Source organism: Biomphalaria glabrata, chromosome 7, assembly GCF_947242115.1.
Source record: "Biomphalaria glabrata chromosome 7, xgBioGlab47.1, whole genome shotgun sequence".
NCBI classification, from domain to species: domain Eukaryota; kingdom Metazoa; phylum Mollusca; class Gastropoda; family Planorbidae; genus Biomphalaria; species Biomphalaria glabrata.
This window is the reverse complement of record NC_074717.1, coordinates 8906340-8930979: the sequence shown is the minus strand read 5'-3', so window position 1 is coordinate 8930979 and position 24640 is coordinate 8906340. Positions and strand designations below refer to the sequence as shown.

The 24640-nt window shown below is 33.1% G+C and overlaps 1 protein-coding gene across 1 annotated transcript in view; it reads left to right on the top strand.

Annotated features, from left to right (window-relative positions):
• LOC106070641 (apoptotic chromatin condensation inducer in the nucleus-like) overlaps nt 1-24330 on the top strand; it is a 33306-nt gene extending 8976 nt beyond the window's left edge. The window contains exons 5-20 of the mRNA XM_013230583.2: nt 7147-7335; nt 11884-11986; nt 15220-16351; nt 16512-16603; nt 16997-17039; nt 18834-18924; nt 19049-19173; nt 19361-19489; nt 19978-20236; nt 21492-21727; nt 22371-22478; nt 22716-22972; nt 23258-23388; nt 23507-23610; nt 23732-23830; nt 23957-24330. Coding sequence (XP_013086037.2) covers nt 7147-7335; nt 11884-11986; nt 15220-16351; nt 16512-16603; nt 16997-17039; nt 18834-18924; nt 19049-19173; nt 19361-19489; nt 19978-20236; nt 21492-21727; nt 22371-22478; nt 22716-22972; nt 23258-23388; nt 23507-23610; nt 23732-23830; nt 23957-24103 — 3245 coding nt within the window. The 3' untranslated portion in view covers nt 24104-24330. The remainder of the gene's footprint in view (nt 1-7146; nt 7336-11883; nt 11987-15219; nt 16352-16511; nt 16604-16996; nt 17040-18833; nt 18925-19048; nt 19174-19360; nt 19490-19977; nt 20237-21491; nt 21728-22370; nt 22479-22715; nt 22973-23257; nt 23389-23506; nt 23611-23731; nt 23831-23956) is intronic.
• Nucleotides 24331-24640: the final 310 nt, after the last annotated feature.

The window sequence follows — 24640 nt, the reverse complement described above, 5'->3', positions numbered from 1 at the left end:
TTATTTTATCGACTGGCGTTACTTTCTTACTTTCCGCCAATTCTCTGGCGCTAACTCTTTTCAGAAAATGTCTTTGTTTAATTTCAAATCAACCAATAGATTTCAAACATACTAATCACGTCCCTTGGGTAAATCCTGACGTGCTGACAAGTGTCTAAATTTGAGCGGTAAATCCCGAGGCTCATGTCGAGGGCTTATATTTTCTTATAAAAGTGAAATGTACAAACAATTCTATAATGTAATCTGTGACATATTACCCCCCCCCCTCCATTTAGCATTTGTATGGTAATAGAAATGCTCATATGTATTAAAAATATTTAAATATACACAAAATACCATACATGAAATTATAGAAAAATGGTTGAGGTAACATATGACAAAATAAAGTCAACTTGGAGATAAAAAATATGTAAATGCAGTGAATAAAATTATTGATGACTTTGAATACCTGTCTCACTATTCAAGTGGTTATGAAAATGAGACAATGCCTGTCATGAACAATATCAAAAGTTGTACAAGGCATAATACTTGGATAAATTAAATCTTGAATTGAATAGGTTACTTCTCTTCATGGTGCCTTATGATGAAATTAAAATATGACATTATAACTCATTTGGTTAGTACTAATGTGAAAATGTGTACATGGAAAAATATATTGCATATGAAAAATTGACATAGAAAAAATAATTGTGATAGTACATGACAATCTTCTGAGAAAATAATACTCAATGTGATCAATCTTCTGAATAATAATACTCAATGTGATATAAATCTCAATATGTGTGAAGCAATGAAAAATTCCAATTGTCTGTCATGTATCTGTACTATTATAATAGGATATATGCAATAATATTCGACCTGAAATAAAATGCTCATGATTTAAAAATTAAAATGTCTGATGCATGTCATATGCAAAGATGCTGAAACATAATAAACAAAGTATCTTGAATGAGTGACTTTCCTCAGTGGGTTGCTTGGTGCTGAAATAAATACAACATCTGATATAGAACTCCTGTGGAAAAAATGAGTAGACAAATTAATTGATTAAGTACAACTGAATACTGTTCTTCCTTGACGAGTATGAATGATAATGGATCAAGTGGCACTAAATATGCTATAGTACATATGTAGAGTAGAAATGTAAAGTTCGGAACCCTTCTGAATTGCCGACATGGATGTGCATGTGCGTTTTCTAAACTTGAAGAAAAGGTCTTTCAGTTTATGAAGCTGTTGTCTCCATGTCATAATGATCTCACAGATAATGTCTGATTGAACCGCGTTTGAGTTTGGTGAAAATAAGAACTGTCCGAAACCAAAACTCAATTTTCTGGTTGATGAACTTTGACGCTGTAGAACAATGGTAGCAGAATGCTTTGCATTAGAATGTTCAATAGAGCAATGACTGAACATGTCTGAGTTCAATCGGTCAATACAGCAATGTTGAAGAAGTTCATTTGTTCCTTTCTGAAGAAAAGTTGCCCCTTGAGTAGAAGGAGGATGAAACTTGGTGTTGTCAATGTTGTTGCTTTCTGAGTTTCTTTCAAATTGCAGTACTGGAAATGTTTCAGAAACACTGGTAAAGAAATCTGCATGGTCTGGAAACACTTTAATGTTCTTCACTGTTTGTAGTGCTATGTCATTCAGAGTGATGACTTTGGGAATGTCAATTTGATTTGATGCTGGTAATGAAACATCTATCTCAGGAATAGTTGCTAAGCTTGTAAAATGTTCAACTTCTGCTTTGATGTCTTCATTATCTGTTTCATGGTAATGTTCAAACATATGAACATGAAATACTCTGGTAAACTTGTTGACATTGATTTCATAAAGCAGGTTTGAAATCTTTCTGGTGATGGTAAATGGACCTTGCCATTTGTAGAATAGCTTGTTACTCCAATCTGGTAACAGTAAATTGACTTGATCTCCTTGAGCAAAATATCTTGATTTCATGTGTTCATGTAATATTCTTTGACTTTCAATGTTCTTGGATGTAATGGCTTCTTTAGTTGACTCACATTCTTTCAGATGAGGAATACTTGTATGAGTGGTAGAGTCAAGTTGAAAAGTTTTTCTTTTGTCTGGTATAGCCAAAGTTGATTGAATAAAAATTTCTTTGTTATCTGCTTCTGATTCTGGTTCATGAGACTTGTCTTGATTGCAGCAGAAATGTTCAATGCATATCATAGTATTTGATGCAGATGCAGTGTTGTTCAAGTCTTGATGTATGAAGTCATCTTCAATGGTTAGGGATGGGAAAGTACTAGGCAGGGATGGGCTTATATTGTCAGGTAGGGATGGACATGTAGTGGGTAGAGATGGACATGTAGTAGGCAGTGATGTCCCTGTAGATTTACTTGAGTCATGATGCATAGATTCATTGTTGTCAATTCTGACTTTGTAGTCTGGTTTATTCTTTGTTTTAGTTATGTTGCTTTTCTTTTGAGTTTGTTTCTTCTCACAATAATCATGTTGACAATGCGAACAATTATTAATGTATTTCTTGACATCTTTGGTCAAGCTAGGCCAATAATATTCTTTGGCAATTCTCTTCTTAGTACTTGTTACACTCATATGTTTGGTGTCATAAAATTCATGCTTTGCTTTGATTATTTGTTGTCTGTACTTCTGTGGTACATATATTTGTTCAATTACATTGTACTTGCGGAGAATATACTTCTTGAGAAATCCATCTTCGAGATATGCTGTACGCTTTCTTAATTGAACGTTCTGGTATATTCTTGTTAATGTTGCATTATTCTTTTGTTCAGCTTTGAATTCGGTATTTTTCAATTCTAATAATTCTCGTTTTAGTTCTTCTTGCCTCTTTTGTCATCTTCTCTGTCTATTTCAGCTAATTTATTATCAAACCATCTTTCTCGTTCATGTGAAGGAATATTGAGTTTTTCTGCTAAAGCTATGGCTTCACCTATTATGTCTGTTGTTAAAGTCATGTTACAATGTACTTTTGCTTGATATTCTTTTTCTTCCTGTCGATGAACCCATTCTTCTGGTTTAGGTACTTGTTTTTCTTTAGCTATGTCAAATAATTCTAACCATCTTTGTGTTCTTGTCTTTGGAGACATGTTGAAAAATATACTAACTTGGAATGTAGAAATATAGTAACGTTTTGAATATAACAAATCAATGTTAGTTATGCCGTAACTGGCTATGAAGTAGAACTTTGTTTTACAGTAGAAGTACTACTGGAGTCGTTGTAGGAAGTGTAGATGTATGGATCTATTGAGCCGAGTACTTTTTTTTCTGGTTTAACAGTTGGTTAAATCTGGTCTTCTGTTTACTTTGTGCCAGACAAATGATTATTTACTGGTCTTCTTTATAATGCCAGTTATTTGATTTACTGGTCTTTTTTATAATGCCAGTTATTTGATTTACTGGTCTTTTATATTGCCAGTTATTTGCTTTACTGGTCTTTTATATTGCCAGTTATTATGTATATTGGTCTTATTCCTTTTGCTAATTACATATAATAATAGATTTCGTGAGTTAGACGTAACTCTAACGAAAATCTTTATAAAAGAATTATCGATAACCAACTGACCTGTTAAACACAGAAATTCTGTCCTCCGTTAAATAAGAATGAAGTTCCTTTGAAGAGTTTAGAAATTGGTCCTAGATCTTGAATAAATTTCGTTAAAAGTTGTCCATGAACTTTTGTTCGTCGGAGAGTGCCAGATGTAACAACATTTAGATGGTACGATGTGTTGTTATGCCGGGGATTTTACTTGAATTCAATAGTTAACAAAAAATGACGATCTAGAATCACAATTGACGATTCTTTGATAAAACAAAACTCTGGAACTTTATTTAAATACAACGTAAGTACAGTTTATGTACAAATTACAAATCAATGAGCATGAAACATATTACAAAGGCTTTTCAAACAGAGCTCTTAGAAACGTGACTGTCTACAAGGACATTATTTTATCGACTGGCGTTACTTTCTTACTTTCCGCCAATTCTCTGGCGCTAACTCTTTTCAGAAAATGTCTTTGTTTAATTTCAAATCAACCAATAGATTTCAAACATACTAATCACGTCCCTTGGGTAAATCCTGACGTGCTGACAAGTGTCTAAATTTGAGGGGTAAATCCCGAGGCTCATGTCGAGGGCTTATATTTTCTTATAAAAGTGAAATGTACAAACAATTCTATAATGTAATCTGTGACACTGTTGAATCAAGTAATTACCAATAAGAGATATTGTTTGCATTTCCACATGAAGAAATTAAGTGGGGTTTTGAAGTGGAACCTATTTCTGTTTTAAATAGTTTATTTAAAATGTATTTAAATGTGAACATTTACAGTTTTAAAAAAAAAACCAACAAACTATTAATCCCCCCCCCCACCCCAAAATGCTCTCACATTTTAAAACTATATAAATCTATCTAAAGTTATCCAATAGTATGTTGTAATGCCACACACCTCCCCCCCCCCCCCCCCACTTCTAAGTCCCCCTTTGCACATCAAGTTCGTCATTAAATATCTTATTAATGAAAAACATGATCCTTAATGCGCGGGATACGTTTACTAAATTGTGACGTCACTTTAATCCTAGCTTATTGAAATGAGGCTGATTAAAGATTTTGTGGGGGTATCTAATGTAGTGGCACTCCATCGCATGGAAAAAAAAAAGTCAATTTAAAAAAAATGTGCGTGAAATGTATATACAATGTGCATTGTTAGCCTTTATAAACAAAATAAAAATGTTTTCTGTTTACTTTTAGTAGCTAGTGTACCAGAAAACACATAAATAATTAATTTTAAAAAAATTATATTATTAATATTGTTTTATATTTTACAAATTGGCCTATAATGCCCTATATCAATAAATATTACTAAATTATACACAAAAAATTATCTTTCTTTGATACTATAATCTCCCTTTCATTTATGTATTGTTTTATAAGGTGTATTTTTTTTTATGAAAACAACAACAACGGGTTGCATAGTTTTTAAAACAAAAAGGTTCGCTGTTAGAAAATAAAAGTAGCATTGTTGTACTTACACTTTGCAAGCCACAAAATATGGCGAAATCAGATTTACCTTTGTTCTTATAGTTTTTTTTTTTTTTTTAAGATTTGAGTGTGATAGACGGATAGACTACACAAAACTAATAGCGGCTTTTTCCCCTTATGGGGGTGGGGTGCGCGCTAAATAAATAAATAAAATATCTTTTCATAGTGAGCATAAATGTACGCCATTTTGAACATGATAGGCCTATATGATACATTTCCGACATAGGTCACATATCAATTCTTTCAATGCTGGACTTGTCCGCAGCCTTTGATACGCTAGACCATGAAATTATGATGGCCAGATTCTCTGCCACTTTTGGTTTAGCGGGAATCGTACTAAAATGGCTTGTATCTTACCTGACTGAACGCACCCGAAGTGTCGTTGTTAACGGAACAGAATCAACAAGCTTACTCTTGAAGTACGGAGTACCCCAGGGATCACTTCTAGGCCCAGTACTGTTCACTATGTATACATATCCACTCAGCGGTATCATACGGCCAACCGGCATCCTAAACCATTTCTTTGCCGATGACTCAGTTATACGATTCCTCAATACCCTCAGAGGTGTTGCATCTGGCAGAGAAAATCAGTAGTACCGTTGCAAGGGTGAGCAATTGGATGGTTGAAAATAAGCTCAAGATGAACGAAGACAAGACAGAAATAATTAAGATTGACACTCGGAACAACGTCTCAAAAGTTGAAAGTACAGATTCTCTTTTTATCACGAACTGCCAGGTCCTCATGTCCATGTAGTGCGGAATGTAGGAGTTTTCTTCGACCCAACACTATCTTTCGACCCACACAAAAGTTCACAAAAGTCAGCTCTGCAAGGGTCTTTATCTGCAGCTGCGTAGATTAGGCCAGATCCGACCATATTTAACAACGGAGTCAACAAAAACGCTAGCTGTGGCATTCATACTCTCCCGCCTTGACTACTGTAACGCCGTGCTAGCAGGTATACCTGATGACAAAATAGCCAAGCTGCAACGTATACAGAACAACGCCGAACGAATAGTACTTAGAAAAACAAGACAAGATTCTGCTACTGCGCTCTTGCGCACGCTCCATTGGCTTCCAGTGAAAGCGAGAATCGATTACAAGGTCGCCACACTTTGTCATCAGTGTATATATAACAATGAGATGCCCTTGTACTGATTACTCCATATGTCCCCCAGAGAGCCATGCGCTCAAAGGACTCAACGCTTTTAGTGGTGCCACGTTACTCCCTCAAAAGCTACGGTCTGCTGTTTTTTTCAGTGCACGGACCAAAGGTTTGGAACTCACTCCCCATTGATCTCAGACAGACAACATGCTACACCACTTTTAAGAACATTAAGACCTACTTGTTTAAAACTTTTTTAGATTAGTTCTTGAATGTCACTGTCGTGTTTGTAATGTTATTACAGCGCCTTGAGACTACATTTTGTTTGTTAACAGCGCTTTATAAATAAACTTATTATTATTATTACATTTTCTAAATCTAGTAACAATATTAGACTACACAAAACTAATAGCGGTTTTTCCCCTTACAGTGGCCGTTAAATAAATAGACTATCCTATTATAGCTAGCACATCATAAATTTACGTACCGGTACTTTTATAAATTTGCTAAATCTAGAAACACTATTAGTCAGACTACACAAAACTAATAGCGGCTTTTCTCCTTATGATAAAAAATATATAATAAAGTATTCTTGTATAGCTAGCATAAATTTACGCAATTTCCTACATTTGTTAAATATGCTAAATGTAGTAACAATTTCTGACACACTATTATAGTTGAGGCCAATGGAAACTAGATCTAGCTTCTACACTGTTGGCAGAAGTTTCGATGGGTCGGATAGCATCGCGTCACGGACCAGAAACGTTCCACGGTTAAAAGGCTGGGCATCACTTATCCAGAGTAGTGGTGAGTGCGGCACGTGTCGCGTCACGCCAAAACTTGGGATGCCACTGTTCTAATGTCTATTCCTAGAACTAAGAAAAATCATATAATCCGCCATCTTTTAATTTTTGAGGCCATTAATTTTGAAACATTGATTTTATCATCTTAGAATTAGATCTAGATCTATTTAGACTAGATTCTAGATCTAGATTTGTTTGCTTACAGAAGAAAGAAAGAGAAAATCAGCAGACGAATCGTCCGCTGACGAATCAAATCCAGCTGGCAATAAAGCCTCTAATGACCCGGATGTGAACTCGCCGAAAAAGTTCAAGGACGATTCTAGCAACGCACCTGCGAAGTCTAAAGAAAAAATGCCGAAACCGGCTAGAAAAAGCAGTAGAAATGCTTCAAAAGGTAGACTGTAATATACATTGGCTACTTCTATATATAGATCTATACTCACTATAATCATTTACATTTTTTCTGTATTCATACTGTGGATGTGCTTCAAATAGATCTACATAGATATCTACTATCTAGATTCTAGATCTAAAAATCTGTGTTTTTTTTAATTAACTTCTTATTGTTTCAGACTGAGACTATTTCAGTATTTGATTCTATCCTTAAAGTAAAGTTACAGTTAAGATAGATCTATATAGTATTGTCATAGTATTATAGATATAGTCTAAATCTAAGATCTAATCTAGGTCTAGTCTAGAGTAGATAAGAGTTAAGAGTATTAAGAGTAAGACTAATATAAAATATTGTAAATAAGTTGAGACTAAGACTAACTCTAAGCTCTAGACTTATAGAAATAGATCTAGTCTAGTACACTAGTAGGTAGTAGATGTAGTGATAGTGACATGATGATGATGGTTATGATCTAGTGAGTAGTCTTGTCTAGAATTAGAATCTAGACGCCAGTCTAGAATTAAGAACTTGTTCTCTAGATCTAGTCTTAGTCCATTGACTAGATCTAGAATCTCAATCTAATCTAATCAGTCTAATCTAGATCCAGATATTGAGATTATATAGATAGATCTAGTTGAAATCGGATCTATACTATAGATCTTGGCTAGTTCATTCATTAGTAGACATAGTTTATTAAAATTTTATATTAGGAGAGATCCAAGTCATACTGACAACTGAGTTTTATAACTCAATAACTGTTGAATAACTGAGTCAACTGAGTGTAAGATTCTCGAGTCTAGATAGTAGCTATACTCAAATGTTTATCTAAATCTTTTTGGATCTAGATCTAGAATAATCTAGTAGATCTCCAAGTCTAGATCCTTACTACTTTTACTATACTATTCTAGATCTACTAGAGTAGAGTGCGTTTTGCGGACACTTTTGCACTCGTTTTCACCTGAATTTTTTTTTCTCTGAAATGGTTAGACTTAGGAAAAAAGTGAAAGTATCAGAATACTCCTCAGCTATGGACTAATAATGATAGATTTGCTGCTTGATAGTCCTGTGATTATAAAAAAAAATAGAATTCAAGTTTATTTTTGGTGGGGTCTGCACACGTCACTGACAATTTTTTTAAAAATTGAAAATGCGAGGACATAGAGAAAAAGTCACAGACAATTATAGAGAAAATATATATAAAACTATTTATGGTCTTGAAATTTTTAATACCGGTAATTAAACCGATTTTACCCAAAAGACTTGAGTCATTGATTAATTGACACTTATCCTACTTTTGGATCTTCATCACTTGAGCTGTATATGTGTCACTAGGCTACACGTAGTTTACTTGTATCTGGTAGATATTATTAGACCCAACCTTCCCTTCACCTATCCTTAATGCCTTTAAGAAAAGTTTTATTAAAAGGCTTTTTTTTTTGTACTTACATGTTTATTTACAATCTATTTACATTTTATTAATATACATATATTTACATAATATTAATATTCATATATTTACATTATTTTAAAATATTTATACATTGATAAACATTTTTTTTTGTACATGCAGTATCTACGTAGAATACATATTTATTTACATTCTTATCCTATACATGATACATATACAATTATTTCATTTATATTTACATATTAATTAACATATTAGTATATATACACGATGTTGGTGCCATTGTACAGTTGATAGATGGTCTAGATCTATAATGTGATCAATGTAGATCTATTTGTTGTAGATTAATTGTGTTGACTCTTATAGATCTAGATTAGATTAAGTATAATAAATTTAATAATTAAATAATATATAATATGCAGTCTAAATGTATCTATATATATACATAGGCGTACATATACATAGAGGGGAGTGAGAGAGAGAGAGATTGCGGTGGGAGAATATAGACTCTAGATCTATATATATAAACAGTTTTAAAATAATTAGTCTATATAGATTACATTTATAATTTAAAAAAAAATCTTTAACATTTTTAAGGGCATTTTAGCTTATCAGACCGCTGTCCTCGACCTCATATTTGTTGTCAAGCGTAAGATTTTGCGGACACCCGATTTAAAAAAAAATTTTAGTTCTATGGACAGCATAAGCTAAGAAACCACATCTTTCCCAACCTATTTACAAGCTAAATATATCAGTCTCTTTATACTGACACAACGTGAGACCCAAAAATAGCCTTAAGTCGTGACCTACTTGGTTCTTCCCAAGGAAAAAAAAAAGGAAATTTCCTTACCTGTTCACTTTGAACTGAAGTTGACCTCAGACGTGAAGTGAATGGCTAAACCATGTGTGCCATAAATGTACAAAAATGGGGCATGCACAGTTTTTATGTAGTAGCTTTTAGGAAACAATCAAAATAAAACAGATATAGAGGAAAATACAGTGACCTGTCCACGGGTCACACTGTCCGTGAAACGCACTTTACTCTATATCTACTAACTTAGTTACTCATTAGTTCACTTTACTCAAGTCTAAATCTAGATTTATATCTTGACTCTAGACAGAAAAGATCCAGAAAACTAGATGTTAATAATTTAATCATAAATTATTCAACTGACTGACTAGATCCTTGTATTTGTCACAAGATAAGATTGTTGTCAATGTAGATCAAGTTTATATCAAGATTAGATTTCTAGATCTTAGCTCCAGATCTATATACTGGTATATTGATTATTTATATTATAGTCTTTTAATAAGATTAGAAATCAAACCAGTAGAGAATCTATATCTAGAGTTTTTAAAGGGAAACTCTGATGGTTTTGACAATTTTTGATACAATATGTATTTTGATTTACAGATAAAGAATATATGATTTTTTTTTTTTTGCAATAATAACTTAGTAATTGATGTTTTTCCGACTTAATTTTCCTGCGCATCCAAAACAGTCAGACTTTCACCAGGTTTTTATGTGACGTCACAAATGTGTTTTAATCTATTGACTTATTGTATAACAGGAGACCATACATCAAAGTTTACATTCTCGTAAAAGAAATATATCTTGGTCTATGCAGTTAGGTCTAGGATCTTGTAAGCAAAGAAAAAATGCGTATTAAAAGTAGATTTACATGCTTGACTAACCACTGCAGTCCGTATTTTCTCGCTAGACCACTCAACACACAACAAACACTATCGCTTGGTTGTCTTGTCATGACCGACTACACGTAGTCTCGACTAGCCTTACACTGACCAGTTTGTTCGAATTAGTCAGACACACGAACTATTTACTTCTTGGGACAGAGAGAGGCTTAGATGAAAATGTTACTCTTTTTCTCGAGTTGATTATCCTAATGCTTTTAGATCTATCTATACATGTATTGTATATATAACTGTATCATAGCTCTGGACTAGGCCGTCACTAAGCCTAACAGCTACTGTAAGAATGAAGCGATACGATTGGTCTAATCTAGTTTCTCTTTCAGTATTGTTGATGGAAGTGACGTATGAACTAGCTTAAAACAAAATCTCATAGAACCCCGTTTTTTTTGAGATGTCAAGAATTTACTGATTAATTTATTAAATATAAATGTTTCTAAGCATTTAAATAAAAAATGGTAAAATGTCTACTATTACAACTTTTTACGCAGAATTTAAATATGTCAATAACTCAAATTTAAAAAAAAACATCGGAGTTTCCCTTTAATGATGGATCTAGATCTAAAACTAGATTAGATATATTCTGACAGATTTAAAGTTAAGTTAGTAGATTTAGACTCTATATACCAGTATCTACATCTGCATGTAGAAATGTTATAAATAATAAATAACATAGAATATTTTTAAATTTAGATAGATCTAAATCTACAAGATTTAGAATTGTCACATATTGGTAATTAATAACAAATTTGACTAACTCTTAATAGTCCTAGTACCATAAGTGAATAAGATCTCAAGATCTAGTTTCTAGATAGATTTTGCTAAACCTATCACAGATCTAGCAAAAGTAAATACTTAAATAGATAAGCCAACAATCTAATAATTAAGACAGACTGTCTAGTGTACAACTATTAAACACTTACATTTTTTTTTATCAAACACAAAATGTATGTTTTTTTAACTAATGGAACTATGGGAGCAAGTATTATCCGTCTATTCCACTGGCACATATACAACTGCTTAGTTATAGGTTATCATTAGTTAACATTTTCAAATATTTTGTAGAAACATATTCAATAGTAATTCTAAAATGTTTAGGCCTTAGCTCTATCTAGACCAACACCTCTTTACTTCACATAACCAGCTAAGCAATGATTCTTTGACAAAGTCATGGGATTTGCATGTTAGAGTACTATTGACTTGGATTGATAGCTACACGACAATCTTTTTTTCCAAAAGCATCATTTACATCAGAATAGGGAAATTATGTGTCATAGCTTAATGAAGCCATTGAATTTATTTATTTTATATGATTTGACATCATTGAGCATTTGTTAACTCCTTTAAGTTAATTAAAAGTTTGAAGATAGTACAATATTTTACATATAAACTTAATGCTCTTAAAACTGACATCTAATGAAATCTTTTTGTAGGGGAAAACGGTCAAGAAAGTGAAGTAGTTAAAGAGCGTTCTAGATCTCCCACCCCAGACAGTGAAAGACTTAGAGAACGGACACGGTCAGGATCATCCTCCAGGTAATTTATTAACATTGGGCGCTGTTTACTTTGTTCAGATATATATCAAACTTTCTATTCATATACAGACAGAAGACTTCTATTTGATCTGAAGATATTTGTTAACATATTGATCAAATCTATCTGTTATTTGTACAGCCTTTTTTTTATCTAAATAATTTTTTTTTTGTTGTAAATGTTAATTCATACTTTTGCATACATTGCACAATCATCATATGTTGGTTTTCATTTTTTTTTTTTTTTTCATAGAATGAATGTGAATAGCATTAGGTCATAGTGATTAAATATATTGTTTACAGTATTTGGTTGTATTTATTTTTTAAAAAGGCCAACTGCATATCAAAAACTTTGTTGACAATAATAGTGGTATCATTGTCAGGAAATCTTTTTTTCTTTGTCTTTCTTTCAACTATGTATTTTTTTTAACTAAGGTGTTGAAAGATGCCTAATTGAAATGCTTTTAGATCAGTATTTTCATAAAAGTAATTTGTGATCAAGGAGGATGAATGAATCATTTACATTGGTTTCTTTTCACCTGTATCAGATCCCTGCTATTTGCTAAAAGAATATCTCTATCTTAAAACTCTTGAAGTAAATTAAAGTTAATGAATGGCTTTATTTCATTTAAGATATACACATTTTTTTAATTAAAAAGAATAAGCTCAGGAAATGTTAGTGTACTTAATTCTTAAATGTTGAAAGACTATTCAGATGAATATTTTTTATTTTATTTTGCCTTTGTTTCTGTGTTGTAATTACAGTGGATGATGACCAAATATGTTTGCTACAATTTGTTGTTATATTAAGTTTGTATTACTTTATTATTGTAAATATTTTCTTTGATTGTTTAATTCATGTTGATCTCTGTAAGCTCTCTATTGTCTTTTTTTTTTTTACAATGGCTGAGTTTAAAAAAAAAAAAAAGGCAGTGGGGAGGAAGCATATTTTTTTTCTAGTGAGATTGTTTAGCCTTAATGCAGGTTAAACATTTAAAGTGTCTTCACTTTTTAGATACATTTATTTTACTTATGTAGCAATTTTGAATGCTTTTATCTGAGTATGAGCATATTTCATTGAACTTTCTTACCCACAGCCACTAACTAAAGTGGTTCTTAAAGCCTTTTTGTGCATCTACCACAGTACAATGTTGAAGTAGAGTTATATTATTATTATGTCTTAAACAGGGGGATGTAAATGGTACTGTACATGGGGAATTTCTGAAAAATACCACTATAAATTTTTTGGAAAGCACTGTTGTACTAAGTAGATTTTGTTTGGTTAGAATTAGGTGCATGCTTATCACATTATTTCAGTATTAGGAATTTTTTTAAAAATAATAAATATGACAATTCTTTTTTTTTTTTTTTTTTGTGTGACTTCTTGAGTTTTTAATTTGCCAGTATATGCCATATTCTGTTGGATATTGTTAATGTTATTCAAACATTTTTTATAAAAAAAACAACTGTATGTTTAAATTGTATTTTGTATATCTTTTTTTATTCAAAATTTATGGGTTCAGACATATTTTCCCCCTGGTTAACTTTAAACTGAAACTAAATTAATGGGCATTCAAATACTCAAAACCATAGTGTTATGTTTTATGATTGTGACATTCTTTTTGGTTGAGATAAAACACATTTTAGCCATATTATTTATCTTGTATTTGTTGGTTATGCAGTGATAATGTGAAGTATTTTGATAGTCTTTACTTGAGAGGTTTACGTTGTTATACACCCATCTGTAGTTCTGTTTATATTAACATTCTGTTGCTGCTTGCAGCCTGTCTCATCTATTGTTGTATCTCTTCAATTCAGTGTTCACTAAGAACAATTCATGTATGTTGGCATTCATTCTAACTACAAGTTTTGGTTTATTTTCAAAATAAAGCAGAAGAAAAATAAAAATAAGTTTTTCCCCTATAGATGACATTTGTTGTGTTATTGTTTGATAAGAAAGAGGCATATAGTTAGTATGTACCGTAAAAGTCATTGCTGACGTAATGTACTTGGGTTCAATCGATAGACATAGTTACACAATGTTCTAACCTTTACTACGTGGTTTTGAGTATTTTACTTTCAGAAGAAAGTGCCATTGTTGAAAATATCTAAAAATCTTTGTTAAATTTTGAAAAATTAACCTGATATGAATATTTTGATTAACCTTTTTTTTTTTAAATTATTTAATAGTCTTTTTGTAATTATGTCCTTTCGTTCTGAACCCATACATTTTGGTAAAGTTAAGTAGAAGCTACTTTGGTACTGCAAGGAATGAAGTGGAAAATGTGGAGACAGAAGCTTACACTGATGTCATCTAATTGAGATGCTGTAGAAGAAAATTGAGGAACAAAACACTAAATACCTTTCACACATGCAATATTTTATCACTAATTTATTTTCAACTGTTGTTACTTAACATATTCACACCTAATGTATTCTTCTGTCAATAAGTTTAAGTGAAATATTTATACAGCCATGGTTTAGTCACAAATATTGCTTTTTTTTTTTTCAATAATTTTTTATTCAAATGTTAAACTTTATGTAGGTGCCAAGTGAATCAGTGTATTCTAAATAAAAAAAATGTACAAAGATAAAACTACATTAATACTTACAAAAACAACACTAGAAACAGAACAGAGCATAAGCCAACTGATTTAGAGTGCAGTGGCTTCTCATTAGCAATATTATAACTTATTTTCATGCGCCAAGATTTAAGTTTCCTGTAATTGTTAACTATGACTTCTTGTGGTTGTGTTCTCAAGATTTCTTTGGATATTATATACATGTAGAAATACAATTAGGCTGACATAAACAAATGCATTGTTGCAAGTTATGCTGAGCTTAGGAATATCAAATTCCATAGTTTGAGTACATGATTTTCCATGGTCATTTGAGATTTTAAAGGATTGTCTGTCCTTTCTGTTGGACTAGGAATGTAGGGTTTAAAAAAACTTACACAATACTTAACAACATAGTAGGGCCAATGTATCATAGACAATGCATATCTTGTGTTATTTACGATAAAATATTTTTATAAATTTATACTGCACCTTTTCAGACACGATGTAATTGTATCGTAACAATTTTTGCTAACATGGTTTAAAATAATACAAATGATTTAAAACTTAATTTGATCTGAACACATAGAAAAAATACAATGGACTCAAACAATTGAAAAGGAGATACACATTAACATTTTTAATATCTTGATAGATACTCTTATACATGTCATTTCAGTTCCCGGTCACCAACCCCTGAAAAACCCTCAAGGAGTCGAAGGGGTCGACAGGCACGCGGGAGGGCTTCTAAACGAGGAGGGGGTAGGCGGAGAGGTAACTATGCCACAAAGTCAAGGTCATCCTCTTCTTCATCAGAAGAGGTTGCCCCCAAGAAGAAAAGGCGCAGTACTAATTCAGTGAGCTCTCGGTCAAGGTCTAGATCACCTCAAATGATATCTCAAGAGTCTACCAGAAGATCTAGTCGACGTGGTGCTGCCATCAAAAGCACCCCAGAACATCAGCTTGAAGAAGCTGAGGACAAAGTTGTAAGCCAAATAAAAAAGGCTGAGGTTGAAGAAAACGCTGAGCCACCAGCGGTTCAAGCCAAGAAAAGGCAAAAATTAGCAGCTGGGGAGACACCTGTTGATAAGGTGGTTGAAGAAAGTGCTACCATATCTCAGGCTACAACTCTGGCATCTCAATCTGAAGTAGAAATGGTTGATGTGCCATCTGTCAGTGCAATCCCAGCATCACCAAAAGAAGCATCTTCCGTAATGGATACATCTGAACCTCTCAGCAGCAAAGAAGATGAAGTTAGTAAATCTGAGGATTTGGAAACCAAACCTCAATCAATCAGCAGTGACTCTACCACTGTAAAGGACAATATCCAAGACGTAGCAACTGAAAGTGCATCAGTGGCAACCACAGAGACTGAATCCCATTCAGAAAAGGATTCAGAGAATCTTGCGGTGGATACCAGTGATAGGGTTAAAGAAACTGAGCCTCAAGCTAAAAGCACAGAAACACCTGTAACATTGTCTGAGAAAGATTCTAGTGAACAAAACAGAAGAGTTCTTAGCAGAAGGTCTTCCTCTAAAAGTCCTTCTGCAGAGAAGTCTAAAAAGAAATCAAGATCATCTTCCTCCTCTTCCTCATCTTCGTCCCGGTCAAGGACTAGATCCAAATCACCAAAACATAAACCAGTCAGATCCCCTTCCTCCAGTTCACAGTCCAGGTCTCGGTCTAGATCTAGTTCATCAAGCAGTAGCAGCAGTGATTCATCTGGCAGCAGACGTAAAGCAGCAGTCCCAAGAAAAGGCCCTGAGCCATCGAAGTCACCATCGCCTCAACAGGAAATAACCAAGACTGAGGTAGGTCATGTTGTTCACTTCAATAATTATGTCTAAAAAGACAAAATAGTTTGTCAAATTTAAATATTATAGAGTTTAGGGTGCTACTAAAGTTTTAGCATCTTTACATTCTTTAAAAAAATAAATAGATTTGAAACAACTGTGTTTTTTTCCCCCCCAGACCCCAGATACAAGCCAAAGTGCCCAGAAACCTGCTCTTAAAGAAACTGTTAAAAATGATGGTGATAACAAGTCTAAAAAAGATGTATCTAGGTTGGTTAGTCTTATTGATATAATTTTGTAAGAGTTAAAACATGGACGTTTGAGGACATAATGCTAAAGAAACCTTAAAATAATATGTGTATGTAGTTAGGAAAGTGTTGGGTTATGAAATGCATCAAGAAGTATGTCAACTTAGGACCGACCGAACAAACTACTAAGATGTTGCCTTCATGACTTTTTCTTCCTATTTAACTTTCTCTCACAATGTGAAAGAAACAAGAGCTAAACGTTTTTGCTATTTAATTTTTTTTGTTTAAGGGCGTATCTATTGCAAAATGGGCATCTGCTGTGGTTTTATGTTACTGGTACTATGTGTCTCTTTTATTTAATGTTGCTTTTGTTTAACTAGTTTTTTTCTATTTGACTTTCTTTTTTGAATGAAAGTGTACAGAAAACAAAAGACAGTGATCAGGCTGAGACACTCAAGGTAACTATTAACATTATGTTCTTTTTAGTGGACTAGACTTAGTTATATTGTATTTGTCTTGTTTTTCGTCACTTTAAAAATAGATTTGTACTTGACTAGTTTTAAGAGAAAAAAAAAACAAGTACAAAAAAGAACTGTTACAACAATCATGCTTCTTTTAGTAATAAAACATAAATTTAAAAACTAAATTAAAAAAAAAAAAGAACTTTCATTATATTTTGTTAAAGTAAAAAAAAAAAATAATTTTACATTAAATATTTGAACTAGTTATAAAAATGTCATTGTGTGTGTATGTATGTCCCCTTACTTGCCTTGCATTGCTTCAACCTGTTAGCTAGATCCAGGATGAAGACGTCTTGAGATTGTCCCCCCACATGCCTCCCACAGAAATCAACAAATTCAACCAGAACTGGGTGCCTCACCCCTATACGGCAGCTTCCAATGTGGCTTACTTGTGATGGCTCCTATCATGAATCCTGTTTGGCGATTTTACCTCAACACCTTCTACTTGTTGGACGAACACTTGAGCAGACATGACACTACGAAACGTGTTTGCTCACTGCCAACATATCAGTTCATCTTGAACTTTTTAAACCTTTGAACAAAGTGAATTCCTAACTCTTCAGGACTGCACATTATTGACTTCCCCAATCTTGAACAAGACTTGAACTTACTAATTATGTGCACCATATAGAAGCACCAGCTACAGATGAAGCCTGCTTAATTACTTCATGGACATATATGAACACTATATTTTTGTGTGTCCCTAAGATGAAAAGTGTGTTTTGTGATCCTATTAACAAGTGCCTATAAACTTCCTCTACAAACAAACATTTTCCTGTACATGTTAACGAAGCACTTTAATGTAACTGAAACTCAGTGTTAAAAACTTTTTGGACATTCATCAGCACGTTTGTAACTGTCAACAAATGTTCAGTTATACTACTTCCTATATTGACACTGACTGCACTCTACGTAGCAACATCAGTCTTGTTGCAGCATCAGTCTTGATTGAAATCAAACACACCAACACCTTGGTCATCCAGTTGTTGACTTCTTGCCATCTCAAGAAATGAATTTTACCTTCCATGTCACTGTCTCATCTCAAGAATGAAGTTTTCTCTCGCAAGTCACTCCTGGGAGAGTTGCCAACACAATCGTCTGTGAATTAAATGAATTACCATCTGTCTGGAAGGCAAAACTAGTCACTGTATTTTCCCTTGCAAGGGCAATGGCTGGTGGTATTTGATTATATTTTTATTTTCAAGTTTCAGATACAAGAATATCATGGGCTGTCCCAATTTTTTTTTTGTCTTTATCAAAGTTAATGGGGGTCTCTTTTTTGTTTTTGGTATGAAAAAAGATGAGGGGGGTCGAGAAAGAAAACAATTACTTTAATTTTAACTAATCATAATTGTTTTAAGCTTTGCCCCAATATATTTTTTTTCTCTTCCCATATTGCATCTCAAACTCTTCTATCCCAGCATCAGTACTTAAATATTCTAAACTATTTTTAAATATTCTAAACTATTTTTAAATATTCTAAACTATTTTTAAATATTCTAAACTATTCTTAAATATTCTAAACTATTATTAGTGGGAGGTTTTTTTTTTCTTCAAAGGGACCAATCTGGAACTAGGCAACTCTTAAACAGAGACATCTCCAATAGCTGCTCTCTTTTGTTGATAATAGTTGTCCACATGTGGCTTACTATGAGTTGGCTGTTTTAATAATGAGAAATATGACTCACTTTTTTTCTTGTTTTTTTTTTTTTTTATACTTTGCTTGTGCAGGCTCCAGAAGTTGTAGCCCAACAGAGTGTCAAAAGTGAAACAGTGCCAGACAACGGTAGTGATCCAACTGGTAACAGCAAGACAACAGAAAGTCAGTCCAAGAGTTTTTTAATTTTTTTTTAATTTTAGAGATATTCTAACATTTGAGAAAGCTAATACATATTTTAGAAGACATTCTTTATGACTAGTTGTTCAAAATTCTTCTACCTTTAAAGAAGAAGAAGGTACAGTGAAGAAGGACAAGACTGCTAAGAAGAGGAAATGGGGATCCAAGACATCTAAAGCTGCCAAGCCAGTTAAGAGAACCACCAGCATTGAAATCTCATCAGATTCATTAAAGGTATTTAGTGCTTTCTTCCTTAGGCAGTTGATGGACACAACTGTTTTGAAGTTGAACAAATCCATAAAAGTCTTTAAGTCTTTGGTTCTTAGTTGATAAGACTCCTTAAAAACAGCAGTTTATTCTTTCACACTATCAAATTAAAATATTAATAATGTTTATAAATTGTATCTTATTTTGTTTGCAGAATCTCATTGGTGATGTGAAGTTATCTGAATCTGTCTTTGATATGGACACAGAAATGGTGAATACATTAGACTATGATGACCATGAAGAAGACAGAAGAGATGTGAAAATAAAGAAAGCCAATGTACAGGTACCTGGTGCATTATCTGAATAAGTGATTTGATGTGCACTTACCGCTGTACTTCAGGACCAACTCCTTTACAAGTCTTACTTTTGTTGAACATAACAATAAAAAACTAAAATACTAATGTAATAGTTAACAAAAAAAATAGAATTGTAACTCTGTTGTTCATATTTATTTAAAAAATTAGTGTACTTGTTAATTTATCCACTATCTTTAATCCAGGAATAAGTACTTAGAAGTACATTAAGACCTATATATCTATTGATAACTTTTAGTTGTACACTTAAGTGGGTTGTGATTAGACCTATTGGAAAAGAATTGATTCTTAATTGGTAATTTGGAACATAATTTGACCAAAAAAAATGTAGTTTTCTGCTAAATGCTCAAAATTTGTGGTGTTCTTTTAAGGAAAAAGTTTGGGAAACGCTGGTTTAGCATATCAAATTTTTATTTTTTTATATATACAATCATTGTTTTTTTTTCTCTAAACTCAGTCCCCACAATCAGATGATGCAAAGGAAGAGCTGTCTCAAGATGGGAATGCTACAGAAGATATCAGAATCATGGAGTTACAAGATGATGAGCTTAAGCAAGAGTTGCAGGCATCTGAGGAAACAGAAAAGAAGATTGTCAAACATGAAACAAGCAAGGAAGAAGACAAAAAGAGAGTTAAAAAACTTAAAAAGAAGAAGGAGCTTCCTGATGAGACGGAAACAGTCCAGAAAGAGAAAGCAGTGGAAGTTGAAAATAAGGGTAAGTCAAAATTAATAGTAAAACTCAATTATTTGTGAATGGAAAATTTGGAGAATTTGAACTTTGAATTTTTAAATTTTCTTCTAGCATGTTATCAAAAGAGTTCAATAGTCTTGCAATATCTTATACTAATTTGTGTGGCTATTTTGATTGGTTCAGTTAACGCTGCTGCTGTCTTTAAAATGTTTTGTTTCAGTGTATAGATTTTCATATGGGTCTCAATAAAGCAAAAAAAAAATATCAATGAGTGGAGACACTAGCAAAGCTAGTACAGATTTTTGTGTGATAAGCATGCACACAATAATGGTTTAAAATTCCTAATTTTAAACATGAGTGTTCTCATTGTGGGTTGGGGTGGAAATGTGGCCTGCTTAGATCATGATTTGTGAAAGTCAGACCTTCTTGCTGCCTTTAGTACCAAAACAGAATAAGAGAAGCAAGGGAACAAAACAACTATGAAGACTTCATCAAAGAATGGATGGCCCTCACATTGTGCAACCCTAAGTGTTCATCGTTAATGTAAGACTTGAAGATTTAGAGTTGTTGGTCAAAGTGGTTACAGTTATTTTATAGCTAGGTATTATTTTGTTCCTCAAAGAGGAAGGTTAATGTTTATTGGTAGTTGTTCTTTGCTGTGATTGGTGTTGTTGTCTATGAACTATCTTGATAGTTTTGTTTGACTTGATTACTTGCGAGCTCTTATTATGTATTTTACTATAAGAATTAATCTACACACACAGTAAAGAAAGAAATAAATTACCCGAAGACTGAATATTTAAACCGATAAAGTAAGAAACAGGCCAATGTTGCTAAGTCCACGAAATTTTAAACAAAATACGCCTTTACTACTTGCTGTCAACTTAGTTCAGTCTTAGTTCAGTCTCTAGGCTAAGTCAGTTAGTTCAGTCTCTTGGCTAAGTCATTTAGTTCGGTCTCTAGGCGCTAAGTCACTTAGTTAGTCTGTAGGCCAAGTCACTTGGTTCAGTCTGTAGGATAAGTCATTTAGTTCGGTCTCTAGGTGCTAAGTCACTTAGTTTGGTCTCTAGGCTAAGTCACTTAGTTTGGTCTCTAGGCTAAGTCACTTAGTTCGGTCTCTAGGCTAAGTCTGCATAATGAATTTAAATTACTATCACATCATTAATAAAATTCCCAATAGTTACTATTTGCCAGTCTACTATATCATTACAAAAGAACTTTCATAATTTTTTATTTAATTTATTTAAATGACTTCTCTGCTGCTGAAAATATATTTCAGAGCGTGTATTTGCCTCTACACGTCCCATTAAACCTCTGTTACCTGCTGTAGATGAACCAGAGCCTGTCTCTGGGCTTCAATCTCCTGCCAGAAATACACCAGACAGAGTTATTCGTATATCTGGTCTTGTCCGACCATTTACTATTGGTCAGTTGAAAGAGTTGTTGAAGAGGTCTGGTGAACTGGATGAGGATAACTTTTGGATCAATGATATCAAGTCACACTGTCTAGTAGCTGTGAGTAATGCTTGTTGTGCTTGTATCAAGGGAAAGGAACTCAATTGTTGTCCTCTCTGTTTGTCTACTTAGTACAATGTGTCTAAATATCTGTTGGTATTCCTGATAGAACCCATCACTTAATGAAACCATTATTCATTCTATAATATTCTCACATTTAGAAAAAGAAATAGTTTTTTTTAAGTTTACTCATTTTGATTTCATGTATAATATTTACAAACCTAGCCTATCCTAGATATTTTGAGGTAAAGGATGTGATATTGGCTAGTAAAGCTTTTTTTTTTTTTCCTTTCTTAGTGCATGACATCATTCTAGTTTCTATTTTTTAAAAATATTTGTATACAAGGTTAGGTCACCAGCACAGTGATGACATATTGTCATCTAAATATGACATCTTAATGTTTCATAAATAGAAAATAGAAATGATTTTTCTCAGTAGTTCACATAGTCTTTGGGTTCATTAGGCATGGTCACATTTACTTTGTGTTTTTGAAACCTCAATTTCTGAATTACTATTAGGATTCAATAATTATTTTTGAAAATTGTCAAGAAATGTGTTTCATGGTTTCTAATCTGTCGACAAATAATAATGGATCTAATCCCTAAGTTTACTAGACATCATGTTCCTGTTTATATTTTGTAGTACAAATGTCAGGAAGATGCAGTGAAAGCAAGAGCAGCTCTGCACAAGACACGATGGCCACAGTCCAATCCAAAAATTCTTCTTGTAGATTTTGCCACCATAAAAGATGTAAGCCCTTAAATTTACTTTTTCTTGTTGTGTCGAATTATATAATTCATAGATATTCTACCTTTTATGTATATAAGGCTACATTACATTTTTTTGGATATGGTTACATTAGATACAAATTTTTATGGCGGTTGAAGACTTAACAATGAAATAATGTAAGTAATGACTAGGAATTTTTTTGTTTTCAATATTACCTGTTAACTGTTAATATGGCTGAGACATCTTGCACCCACTTAGGTAAAGCACAGGAAGTCTGAAGGTGATGTGCCTCAGCCTGCACCAGTCAAAAAACCCATTGACACTAAGAAACTGCAGGAACAAAAAGAGGAAGAAGAGAGGGAGAAGCGACAGAAGGTCAGAGAGTTGAGAGAAAAAGAAAGAGAAGAGAAAGAAAAGGAAAAGCGTGATGAAAAAGATAGGGCAAGAAAGAGAGAGCTAGAAAGAAAGAATCCAGTTAGGGAATGGGACAGAGATAAAATTCAACAGTTATCTAAGTAAGTCATAATTAGTGCGCACTAAAATTATCTTTGACAAAGTCATTTTAGTGGCACGCAGGTATATCTTTTTTTTTTTAGTATAAACTGTCCATTTCATTTTAAAATGTTGCTTCTTCTGAGTACCTACAGTTGGTCCACCAAGTAGTCACAAGATACATCCATCCTGAAACTGAGAAACATTGTTTGAAGTTGAATGCTTTTATCATAATTATGTAATAATTAAAAAAAAAAAAAAAGAAGAGTGCCTTTTAAATTGACAAATTATATCATGTTTTAATTCAGGTCTCGCTCCCGTTCTAAAGAAAGAGAAAAGCCCAGAAGGTCAAGATCTGTTGACAAGAGCCAAAGAAAACGCAGAGATCCTAGTAGAGAAAAGAAAGATGAGGAAAAAAAGAAAGATAAAAAACAAAAAGGTATTGCCAACTTGATAGCGCTTGATCAAAACTAAACTGGTACAATTCTTGTGAGTTTTTGTATGTTGGATATGTATTTAGCGGAGAAAAAAAAAATTGTTACATTTTTCTTTCTCAGAGACGAAATCTGAAGAGGAACCACCAGCGAAACTGCTTGATGATCTTTTCCGCAAGACAAAAGCTGTGCCTTGTATTTATTGGTTGCCTCTTACCGAAGAACAGGTTAGTGAAAATTGGTAATTTTGTAAACATTGTTACAATCTAGACAACAAATTATTATTGTATATACAGAGCTCATAGTTAACTAGTTTTATACAATTGTTTCTTCTATTTTCCCACTCAGGCTGTCCTGAGAGCTTTAAAAAAACAGGAGTTTGAAAAGGAGAGGCAGAAAAAAATAGCTGCTGCTGAAGAAAGAGAGAAGGAAGAGTTAAAAAAACGAGTGAGCAATTTTTAAAATTTTGAGAACTTCTGAGATAATATTAAATGCAAGTTCTGGTAATTTCATGCACCAGGATAAAAGAAAAGCCCTTTGATTAAAATACATTATTTTCATGTTCTTGTACAGGAAGCTGTAAGATTGGAGCGAATAAAAGAAAGAGAGCGAGAAAGGGAAAGAAGTCGAGAAAGGGAAAGGGAGAGAGAGAATCGCAGGCAAGAAAGAAGTCGATCCAGCAGAAGTGATAGCAGAAGTAGATCCAGGAGGAGGCGCTGAAAATAGAAATGCATATTTTGTTTGTCACAATTTTGTTTTGATTATTTAAAATATGATGCTGTTCTTTGTGATGTATCTGACAAGTGACTTAGAGCACAGTAACACAGTCACAACTGATGTGGTCCATTTTTTTTTAAAACTAGTTTCCTCATCTCACATTGACATTTGGAATCAAACAAAAAAAGGAATTTCTTTTTTTATGCTAATAAAAATATTTTAATATAAGAGTTGCTGGTTGGCGTGATTTTTTATGTTCTAAACCACAATAAAAGTACCGTACATTAATAGTACATTTTGAGTCAACTTACCTAAATGTAGTTCCCCTTTCAGACCTTCTGATCTATAGGGCAGAAGATGTAATGGTCATCTGTTTCTGTGGTTCACAGTTAACAAGGACGTCCTGTAGCCAGCACAACCACCCACCGCCTTTACTTTACCCCCTTCTGATGTCAGGTACCCATTAGAGCTGGGTGAATTTAGAGGTGCCCAAAGATACCAAAATTTAAAAAATTCCAGGATACAAACCCAGGTCTCTGG